General features: G+C 36.7%; 1 protein-coding gene across 1 annotated transcript in view; it reads left to right on the forward strand.

The window, feature by feature from the left end:
- The window catches only part of dtx1 (deltex 1, E3 ubiquitin ligase), a 47282-nt gene that overhangs the window by 14458 nt on the left and 20324 nt on the right, over positions 1 to 12500 (forward strand). Inside the window, exon 3 of the mRNA XM_084086525.1 lies at positions 5697 to 6405. Within this exon, the coding sequence (XP_083942651.1) occupies positions 5697 to 6405 (709 nt within the window). The remainder of the gene's footprint in view (positions 1 to 5696; positions 6406 to 12500) is intronic.

The following is a 12500-nucleotide window of genomic DNA, read 5'->3' on the forward strand; positions in this document are numbered from 1 at the left end:
TACAGTTTGAGCAATTTTAATACTGTATTTATTTTAGTAATATTGAAGTATTTGAGCAATATATATATTTTTTTTAAATGTCTAGATTGTTATGTTGGTTGTTTTGGTTGTCAGAATATTGCCATGGTAACTAGACCAGTTTGTTTATTTTATTACAAGTAACAACAATGTCTTTTATGGTTTTGGTTTTAGTAAACTATATTAACCCTGATTCCACAATGATTATTTCATTGCTTATCTTAAGTAAAAATTTTTTTCTGACATGATTTGAATGCAGTAAAATGACAGGCTCCGCCCCCAGATTGTTTGATTAGAGGCTCCGCCCCCAGATTGTTTGATTAGAGGCTCCGCCCCCATACAGTGTGTGGGAATAGTGGAGGTGTTGAACTGCTTTGGTTTATCACGGGGTTTTCCACCGTGTGTGTGTGTGAGAGAATGCGTTCTGGGTTTTTCTTGCAGGAAATACAGTGGTCTAATCTGAAACGCTTGACACCAATAGCTGCATCACAGCAAAGCATCTACTGTACCCTCTGAGTTTACTGTAGTACATGATCATATACTGTGTGAATCTGTTTAGTCAAGTGGGCATAATTGGCGCTGACGCTCACACACTGGGCATCACAGGGGCAGCGGACACTTTTGTACCAACTTCCTTTGGCGCAGGACAGTCACGATGCATCTACACGTGTGTGCGTGTGTGTGTGTGTGTTTTGGGTCCTCTGCAGTCATGGCTTAGAGCTATAGTCTTTTAAGTCCTTGTTTTCTGCAAGCTCTGCATAACTCTGCTAACTAGCAGCCTCGCAGGGTTCACATGAGCAATATCTGTATCTGTTACAATGGCAGAGTGGTTTGTATCTGTATTCAGATAAAATCACATGTGGAGTTTGTCCAAACTGAAAAGGACATTTTACATCTGATGACACAGTACAAAAGTGCGACATTTTACAACCGTTTACAACAATATTCAATTAGTTTTTCTGTCATTCGGGATTTCTTAGTAAAAACTTTTTTTTTTACCTGATAAAATATTTTAGAGCTTTGCATAACAAGAAAAATATTTATTTTTATTAAATTTTCCTGACTTTTCCAGATCTAGAAATTCAGAAATCTCTTGTAAAATTAGGCTACGTCACATATTGTTCAGTTGTTGATTGGGTGAATTAAAATAATAAATGTCTTTAATATTTATAATTAATATTATTTTATAATATTGTATATATCGTATAATAAAATAAATGTTAATTAAATAAATAAATAAATAGATACAAATTAATAATAATAATAATAAAGAAATATTCAAATTTAAATTTGCAACAAATATATCAATATTCGAAGGCTCTTTAACTTTTCCAGTCATTCGATTATTAATAAAATATTTTTTTTCTCTTAGCTTCTACCTGATAAAATCCTTATGAGCTTGGCGTAAGTAGCAAAGTGTATAAAATAAATAAACTGAACAAAATGCGTAAAAATACCCATGACTCTTTACAATTGTATTAATTTACATAACTTTTCCCGGTCTAGAAATCAGTTAAAATTAGGCTTGTTGAGGGGGTGAATTAAAATATTAAATGTTTAATACATATAATTAATATTATTTTTTAATATTTTATATATTATAATAAAATAAATGTTAACTTTAGTAAAATGTTTAAATATTCAAGTATAAAATTTTTTCCAGTCGTTCGATATATATATATATATATATATATATATATATATATATATATATATATATAAGTAAAATATATATTGCTTTATTTTCTGGTACTTTAGAGCTTGGCATTACTAGAATAATGTTTCAACTGTACAAAAACATGTATAAAAATTAATTAAAAAGATTTTTTTTTTCATTATTATTTACCTGACTTTTCAGATCTAGAAATCACTATTTATACATTCAGTCAGATGGTCTGTTTCCGGATAAGTGAGCGAGTCTTGACAGAGTAATCTGGATGATGCCGTGAGACCGAGACAGAGAAGACGACACACACAGACCGAACGGATGAGACCGGATGAGCGAGTGTAAAGGGAAAGTGTGAGGTTTGGGTTCAGGGAAGAGGACAGATGAGGATAAAATCATCGGAGGATCCGACGGGATGTGACCAGAGCTTTCAGGAAGGACATGGAGAAAGTGTGTGTCTGTTTTCCTTAACTCTGTGTTCAAGTGTTGGTCTCAGTGGAAGTCTGAGAACAGAACATCCTGTTGTGTGCGTGTGTGTGTATTTGTGTGAGTGTTTGTGTATTTGTGTGTGAGTGTTTGTGTGTGTGTATGTGTATGTGTGAGTGTTTGTGTATTTGTGTATTTGTGTGTGTATTTATGTGTGTGTTTGTGTGAGAGTGTATGTGTGAGTGTCTGTGTGAGAGTGTGTGTGTAAGTGTCTGTGTGTGTATGTTTGTGTGTGTGTTTGAGAGAGAGAGAGTGTGTTTTTTTGTGTGTGTGTGTGTGTGTATGTGTGTGTGAGAGAGAGAGAGAACATGAGTGTGTGTGAGTGTGTATATCTGAGGCTGATCACTATATATTCCAAATAATGTAAAACCTCATCATGTGTGTGTGTATTTGTGTGTATTTGTGTGAGAGTGTGTTAGGGCTATTATTAGGGCTGTGCGATTAATCAAAATCTTAATAAAATCGTGATGCAAACGTGCAATTTCTAAACCGCTGGATTTTTCCGCCAGCATTACAACATGGAAGAAAGCAATAATAAAATCAATAATAAAGGCATTTGCGAACTACACACCTTACGACAATATTTATGCAAATAAATGGTGCCTGCAAATATCATCAATAAAGCCGGCTTCCAAAAAATGATACAGACAAGTATGAGTAAGGAAATATTGTTTCAAAATTGTAATATTGATTAAAAATCATGATAGGATTTTTTTTTTTTTGTCCACATCACACGGCCCTAATCAGAATCACACAGCACTAACAGCACATTGCATCTTTATGTATGATTCATGGTGTGTGTGTGTTCACGTTTACACACATGACCTTGCTGTAAGTCACACTGAGCCTGTAGAGTCAGTGCATCATGATTAGTCCTGCGGGAAACTTTTATCTAGTCATGCAGTTCCAGGAAAGGAGGAACGGCCGAAATCTCCAGATCTGTCGAGTCGACTGTAATTCTTGTTATGCAACGCATTTTCACATCCTATCATTTATGGGTTATATAACATACAATAATAAACTCGCATTTTTAAACATGTAGATCACATTAGTTGGTTTTCATATCACAATATGACAATGAATGGCTGGAAAATGATTTAAATCATTTTTAAATCATAAATCATTTTACTACTTTTATTTGATATTCTGATATTTTTTTGTTTTCAATATTGTTTTAACTGGTAATCATCTCTTGAAACAGATGACTGTATGTTCTCACTGTATATCCAGGTATGATGGATTTGATTAATTCTGATATTTTTCCTTCCGTTTAATATGCAAATCAGTATAATAAAACTTTCACAATTTAGCACGAATCGACTAACTTTAGCTCTTTACTTCCATGCTGTTCATTTGTCTCCGTGTAAATAATCAAAGTTGAAATTTTGAAGAGTTTGACTCTGATATACTTTTATAAAAACTATGTGATGCAACATCTTTACTCGTGCAAACACTCTTTTTGTAGACTTTTCAATAACAAGCAAGTGTATGAAACTTCACCTGTAACCGCTGTCAATGATTATAATCCAAATGAGGAACTGGGAAATGCTGTGTGGTGTTGGTGCAGCTTTAACGAAACCTTTCGGATTCAGTTTAAGGATGCAAAACTTTTGAGGTCTGACCTCGGGTCAGTAATGCTGTTATGATCCGTCCCGGGTGGGAGAGTCAGGGTTGGATTCTGTGCGTGTGTGTGTGTGTGTGTGTGTGTGTGTGTTTGCTGCTCTCCTTCACCTCTCCTCTTCCTCTTCCCATCTTCCTCCCGTCACATCCATCCGGTCCGGAGCTTCTTATCAAACTCTCATCTGAGATTTCAATATCATTTCAATATCTAATATAATTCCAATATCTAATTGTACGATGAGTACATTGCAGATAATTTGATTGATTCTCAGTTTAAAGCTGCAGTGTGTCATTTCTGAAAAATGAAAATCACAGGGCCTCAGAAACTGAAACGTTCCCATAGGCGTCACACAAAGCAATCGCTTGGTCTCAGAAGACTTGGAATATTCCAGAATAAATATCTAAACATTCTTAAATCAAGACGCATTTACTGGAGAAGCAAAATGACTGAAGATATTAAGTCTTGCTTGATATAAAAAATTATTTATGCTTAAAACACAAATTATCTGCCAATTGGATCAGAAAAATTATCGTTTTCCCTGTGAATTAAGTTTATATTTCTGACCCCACTGACAAATAATTTTTCTTGTTTTAGCCACAAACTCACTTAATTTTGATACATTTTTCATTAAAGCTACACTGCGTAATTTTTTGTTGATTCTTCTTAGCAAAAACACTTTGTTCTTTCAAAATTAAATGTGCTCATTCATGAGTAATTACTTCCACCCACTAATCAACTAATCAAGTATTCTCGTAAGCGTAGAATCTGCCGTTCAGAATACAGACGAGTGAGTCGCTCGAATGGCGGCAGCCATGTTGCGCCTCCATCTTGAAAATACATTAGCCAAAGAGGGACATACCTGGAGATTCAAGCTTTGCCTTTCGCGCTTTTACACTCAGTGGCACCGTGACGAATGCGAGGGGGAGATTACTCGCGACTGCCGGAATAACGATAGCACTGATACTTTACTAAGATTAGCTTGCATTCCTGATAGCTGATGTTAGTAATGAAATGGTACCAAAATAACGAAAACGTAAAACTATTATTCGTTTTACATAGAGGTCATACCCTTCATGTTAACTGACTAAATAACTAAATGCAATTTGTAATAGTCTTCTAAAGTAACCTCATCACTTGAAGGAACACTCATGGATGAAGTCGAACTGGAAGCCATGTTAATCTTGGAATAAAAGATGGGAGAAAATCTTACACAGTGTAGCTTTAAAGTCCCCCTGTAGTCAATAATTGTATCCCTTAAAACTCATCTTTGATCACCAAAATTACATTAAGTGTTTTTTCCTTTTACCTTTTAATAAAATTTCTTCATGCCTTAAAATATCTTGACTGTAACTCGACACCCTTGCCTCATTTAGTATTCGCGGTTCTATGAATATGCAAATGAGCCCCGCCTCCACTCACTCACTCAGCTCAGAGATCCACTGGTTGACGATCACACGTTGATCTGATTGGTTACAAGGTAGTTTGTGACGTCAGAAACACCAGCGATTTCAAAGCGTGTTTTTGAGACTGTCTTTGGTTCACTGCAGTTTTAAGGAGGAAATACTCAGCAATGGAGTCGACTTATGAATTTACACATGGTTTGACTTAAAGCACATTAAAAACACCACATAGACACATAAACTACATTAAAAGCTTGTTTATTTTAAACAAGTCTTAATATCTTCAGTAATTTTGCTTCTCCAGGAAATGTATCTTGATTTAAGAATGCCGAGACATTTGTGCTGGAAAACAAGACATGTTTTGCTTAGTGAGAACAGGGTTGATAAATGAGTAAAGTTTTTTACATTGACATTTTAATGCATTTGGCAGATGCTTTTATCTTGCACTGCATTAGTTCACTGTATTAGTTCTTCATCAGTTCTCTCTCTCTCTCTCTCTCTACAGGCACAATGCGTCCCGTCCAGCGCAATTTCTATGACCCGTCCTCGTCTCCGGGAAAGGGCATCGTGTGGGAATGGGAAAATGACTGTGGATCCTGGACTCCTTATGACATGGAGTTGTGCGTGAGCATCCAGAACGCGTACGAGAAGCAGCACCCCTGGCTGGACCTGAGCTCGCTGGGCTTCTGCTACCTGGTGGACTTCGACGGGATGTCCCAAACCAACCGGCAGAGTCAGAGAAAGCGGCGCATTCGGCGGCGGATGGACCTCGCGTATCCGCTAATCGCCGGATCAATCCCCAAATCCCAGTCCTGGCCCGTGGGCACCAACTCGGGAACCCCGTGCACATGCCAGCAATGCATGCTGGTCCACAGCACACGGGCCGCGTCGAACGCCATCTTGGCTCTGCAACAGAGACGACGACTCTATGGGACGGACCCGACGAATGCTGTCGTCAGGCAGAGCAACACCTTCGCTGGCTCCTCCCTCTGGTCGCCCACGACGACTGTTGCTAGGGGACACCATAACAACATAAAGGTCGGTGGAGGTGGAGGTGGGAAGATGGAGATGAACGGGGGGAGTTTCTCGTGCGTTCCTGCGCTTGTGACGCTTCCGACCAATCACACGCTTACTATTAACGGGCAGAATAATCTGAACCGGCCGGGAACGCAGCGGATCACGGTGACGACGAGCAGAGGAGCCATTCCTCCGGGGTAAGAGATGATCGATCTATCTATCGTTCTATCTATCGTTCTATCTATCGTTCTATCTATCGTTCTATCTATCGTTCTATCTATCGTTCTATCTATCGTTCTATCTATCGTTCTATCTATCGTTATATCTATCGTTATATCTATCTATCGTTATACCTATCTATCTATTATACTTTCTATTGATAGATATATAGATGGATAGATTTATGTATGATTCATTTGAATATCTTTATTTTGAGCTGTTTGCACTCTTTTTGCATCACTTTTCTTTGTTTGAGGCTTTTCAGTTTTGTAGAGATTGATTGCCTTGAACAGGGAAATAATCAATAGTGTCCTTTTGCACTGTGACAGTGAATCAGTCAAACACACTGTGAAACACACACACACACACACTCTCACTCTCTCTCTCTCTCTCTCTCTCTCTCTCTCTCTCTCTCTCTCTCTCTCTCTCATACACACACACACACACACACACACACACACACACACTCGCATTGCTGCTGTAATGCATCTATAAATCTTGTCCTTTCCTCTGAGCGTGTGAAAATCATTGTTTGAGTGTGTCTTTGGTTGAGTTAAACCGCATGCGAGTGTGTGTGTGTGTGTGTGTGTGTGTGTGTGTGTGAGAATCGTTTGCCATCCAGGCTGTGATACACAGGGGGAAGATGAATAATGGATCAAGGCAAAACGGAGCCTCAGCAGAGAGAGACACACACACACACACACACACACACACACACACACACACACACACACACACACACACACACACACACACACACACACACACACACACACACACACACACACAGTAAAGCACCTAATGAAGGGGTGTAATTCCTAGGAAATGTGAAGTTGCGCTGAAACCACAAACACACTTCAGCAGAAACACAGAGAGCGGCGCAGAGACGAAGAGAGACTGAGAGAGAAAGAGTGTAAAGGCAGATAAGTTTGCATTGTTCCCAGGCGAGCGGTTCCACACACAGGATGAGCGTGGTTCACACACACACACACACACATGCAGATAGCGTGGTATAAACAGCATCACGTGCAGTGAACACACTGTCGATCTCTCAGCTGTGTGACATGAACACACACACAGACTACAACAGTGAACATCTCTTATAGGTTTTCATACTAATGCAATTACATTGTCTATTCACTACCACTGAAATAGTGAAGTCTGGCTAACAATTTGCTGTTTAACAGGTTTCACTCTCTGTCTGAAACTATTTTGACTTGAACTGCGGCGTTTACCCCTGATAAATAATAAATACTGATAAATCCTTGTCCGACAATGAAGATATACAACCTGAGAATCATTTTCCTGGACAGTGTTCCAGCAATCATGTTGTGTTTTCACACGATGTTCTTCTTGTATTCAGTACAAATATCTAAAAATTCTTAAATCAAGATGCATATCCTTGAGAAGCAAAATGACTTGATACATGTTTAGATATTTGTAGTGGAAAAGACAAAAATACTAAGCTAGAAACTATTTTTTTTGCTGTGGAATCAGCTGTTCAGAATCAGACGATGCCATATTCACGAATGAATCACTTTTGAACTTTTCAAACGGCTCAGTTTGATTCATTCGCTCAGTTCACTCACACACTTACATTGAAATAATACCAGGATACTTTTAAAACAGAGAACACAAAGAGCATCAGATGAAGTGATGTTTACCTGCAATCACTTTTAGGAAATGTTTGTCATTTGTCAGAAATGAAGCAGATCTTTATTGTACATGAACGACTCTATTGCAGATAAAGACAATTTATATCCCATATTAATAACAGGATCAAAAGAAAAGTATCCAAATACGGGTACTGTTGTTTTTTGATGATGAAAGGCTAGAAACACTTCTGGTTATGATGTTTTGAGGCCGGTCATACAGAAGGAAGTGTGTGATTTTGCACCGCCACTAGAGGGCAGAGTCGGACAGATTCTGATGCCACGAACGCACCATGGTACGGGATCCACAGTTTCCACCAGAACACCAGAGTTCAGTTTTCCTCTTGACTCATTTATGCGATTCACTTTTCACTGAACGTTTGTGAGATTAATTCCCTCTGAAGAGTTTTGAGGTTAGTGAGTGTCAGTGATCTGTGTATTTATTTTATTTTGCATATTAATGTTTTCATGTATATTTGTTAATGTGAGCTTTGTGAATGCAGTAATTCATTTAGTTTTGTATAGTAACGAACGTTTTTATTTTTAAGTTAAAAATTAAAGTGAGACCCGTTAGAATTAGGGCATCTTATCTTATCTTACCTTATCTTATATACCCCATCATAACGTAATCAATAGGCCTATTTAGCAGAATCATTTTTTTGTTGTGTTCTGTTTGTTGTTATGTCATGTTGTTGTATTGTGTAACAGTGTGTTATGTTGTGTTGTTACAGTATGTTATGTTGTGTTTGTTGCGTTAGTTACAGTATGTTATGTTGTGTTATGTTATTGTGTTACAGTATGTTACATTGTGTTGTGTTTGTTGTGTTACAGTATGTTATGTTGTATTTTGTTGTTACAGTATGTTATGTTGTGTTTTGTTGTTACAGTATGTTTGTTGGGTTGTGTTTGTTGTGTTACAGTGTGTTACGTTGTGTTGTGTTTGTTGTGTTACAGTATGTTACATTGTGTTGTGTTTGTTACAGTATGTTACAGTGTGTTGTGTTTGTTGTGTTACAGTATGTTACGTTGGGTTGTGTTTGTTGTGTTACAGTATGTTACGTTGGGTTGTGTTTGTGTTACAGTGTTACATTGGGTTGTGTTTGTTGTGTTACAGTGTTACATTGTGTTGTGTGTGTGTTGTGTTACAGTATGTTACGTTGGGTTGTGTTTTTGTTACAGTATGTTATGTTGTGTTAGTTGTTACAGTGTGTTACGTTGTGTTGTGTTTGTTGTGTTACTATGTTACATTGTGTTGTGTGTGTTGTGTTACAGTATGTTACGTTGGGTTGTGTTTGTTTTGTTACAGTATGTTACGTTGTGTTGTGTTTGTTGTGTTACAGTATGTTATGTTGGATTTTGTTGTGTTACAGTATGTTATGTTGTGTTTTGTTGTGTTACAGTATGTTTGTTGGGTTGTGTTTGTTGTGTTACAGTGTGTTACGTTGTGTTGTGTTTGTTGTGTTACAGTATGTTACATTGTGTTGTGTTTGTTACAGTATGTTACAGTGTGTTGTGTTTGTTGTGTTACAGTATGTTACGTTGGGTTGTGTTTGTTGTGTTACAGTATGTTACGTTGGGTTGTGTTTGTGTTACAGTGTTACGTTGTGTTGTGTTTGTTGTGTTACAGTGTTACATTGTGTTGTGTTGTGTGTGTGTTGTGTTACAGTATGTTACGTTGGGTTGTGTTTTTGTTACAGTATGTTATGTTGTGTTAGTTGTGTTACAGTGTGTTACATTGTGTTGTGTGTGTTGTGTTACAGTATGTTACGTTGGGTTGTGTTTGTTTTGTTACAGTATGTTACGTTGTGTTGTTTGTTGTGTTACTATGTTACATTGTGTTGTGTGTGTGTGTTGTGTTACAGTATGTTACGTTGGGTTGTGTTTGTTTTGTTACAGTATGTTACGTTGGGTTGTGTTAGTTGTGTTACAGTATGTTACGTTGGGTTGTGTGTTGTGTTACAGTATGTTACGTTGGGTTGTGTTTTTGTTACAGTATGTTATGTTGTGTTAGTTGTGTTACAGTGTGTTACGTTGTGTTGTGTTTGTGTTACTATGTTACATTGTGTTGTGTGTGTTGTGTTACAGTATGTTACGTTGGGTTGTGTTTGTTGTGTTACAGTATGTTACGTTGTGTTGTGTTAGTTGTGTTACAGTATGTTACGTTGGGTTGTGTTTGTTGTGTTACAGTATGTTATGTTATGATATATGATATGTTGTGTTGTGTTACAGTATGTTATGTTATGATATGTTGTGTTGTGTTATATGTTATCATCATAATGTAATCTATAGGGCTGCCCTCAACTAAAGATTTTTCTAGTTGACTAGTAGTCGTTAATTTAAGCGATTAATCATGTGTATATTAATAAGCCAAATCATAACAATGAGCCTTTAATATCCTGTCCCGTACACAGCCTCCTCAGCGCTCAGAACGCTCGCCACAGCGCTCCGGCTAAACTGATGATGATGAACGAGTCGTGAATAAACCAAGGAGACTGTGAACATTTGAATAATTTACAGATAAGCGAGTGTTTCTGTGTTTCGGTCTGCAGTGATGAAGTCGACGATCATGACTCGTCATCTCCGCACGCGTCTATATCCACGCTTCATAACATAATCTGAGAATAATTGTTTTCCATTTGAATCGGTTCATTAAAACAGAAGCTCAAGCTTTCGACAGATGTGTTTCTCACGTCTGTGTTCATGCTCATGAGTTTCGGGTTATTTTTTGATGCGCTCAAGTTCACAGAGTCCGAGGCGGCAGAACGCACAATATTTAGTTATTGTGAGTGCACACAAATACAGTTCGTCAGTTTCATATGACGTATTACGCTACTCTTAATGTAAGACCAAAAATAACGGGAATATTTGTGGCAATAGCCAACAATACATTGTATGGGTCAAAATTATTGATTTTTCTTTTATGCCAAAAATCATTAGGATATTAAGTAAAGATCATGTTCCATGAAGATATTTTGTAAATTTCCTACCGTAAATATATAAAACATGTATTTTTGTGAGTGAATGCTGCACAATCGCCAACATTAATGAACAACTTTAAAGGAGATTTTCTCAATGTTTCGATTTTTTTGCACCCTCAGATTCCAGATTTTCAATAGTTGTATCTCAGCCAAATATTGTCCTATCATAACAAACCACACATCAATGGAAAGATTATTTATTCAGCTTTCATATGATGTATAAATCTCAATTTCAAAAAATGACTGGTTTTGTGGTCCAGGGTCACATATGCAGGAATAGCGCTAATAGCTTCCACAAAAACACTTGAATACACTCTAAAAAATGCTGGGTTGTTTTAACCCAAGTTTGGGTCAAATATGGACAAACCCAGCCATTGGGTTACATTTTTTTTATTACATTTTTAACCCAATGTTTGAGTTTGTCCATTTGACCCAAAATTGGGTTAAAACAACACAGCATTTTTTAGAGTGTAGAATTGAGCAGAATCATTCAATCTGAAGTTCATAGAACATCCCTTCAATTATGAATATAGGCCTATGTATGATTCATAGTGTTATATGTTGTAATTCAGAACTATGTTAATCATTTAGTACGTCGGTGAAGTGCTGACGCAGGTTGGTCTTCTAAAGAGCTTCAGAACATCTGCCCCGTCTCAGTGTTGTGTTTGGCTTTACATATAAACACTAACGGTTTCATAGTTCTCTTCAACTCGACGACTGACTTCCTGTTTCACTTCCTGTACGCGAGTGTGAGATCAGAAAAGGAAGTGTGTGTTGTTTGAGAGCTGGAGATGATGGATTCGGATGAAGACTCGTCGGAGGACAGACGGTAGGACCGTTCTCATGTTGGTTCAGTGACTCGATCACGACTGAAGGCTTTGAGATCTTTAACAGAGGAGAGATAAGACATGAAACGAGAGTGAACGTTTCCTGACGCGTGTTGAAATGTTAACAGCCTAACTCTGTACGCAGGTGTATAGAAATGGTTTCACTTTGTTTTATTTGAATGTAAACAACAAGTAAACAGTTTAACCCTGTACAAAGTTGTTTACTTTAAGTTATGTAGGCTAATAACTCCTTTATCAGATGTACATTTCAAACATATTCATTATTAATAACGTATAGGCCAATTGAGCTGAATTTTTTTTATTCTATATTTTATTTTATATTTATTTTATTAATTCATTGAGTTATGTAATAATAACATTTATTAAATTATCTATAGGCTAATTAAGAAGATATTTTATTTTATTATTTTATTTTATTTTATTTTATTTGAGTAATGTAATAATTCAATTATCAAATGTACATTTCAAACATCTTAAGTAATCATTTTAGCGTATAGACCAGTTGAACAAAATCATTTTATTTTTTATTTTTATTTTATTTTATTATTATTTTTTTTTATTTTTTAAATGTTTTTTTTAATTTTATATTATGATT

This window comes from Abramis brama, assembly GCF_963993115.1.
Source record: "Abramis brama genome assembly, chromosome: 16".
In the NCBI taxonomy this organism is placed as follows: Eukaryota; Metazoa; Chordata; class Actinopteri; order Cypriniformes; family Leuciscidae; genus Abramis; species Abramis brama.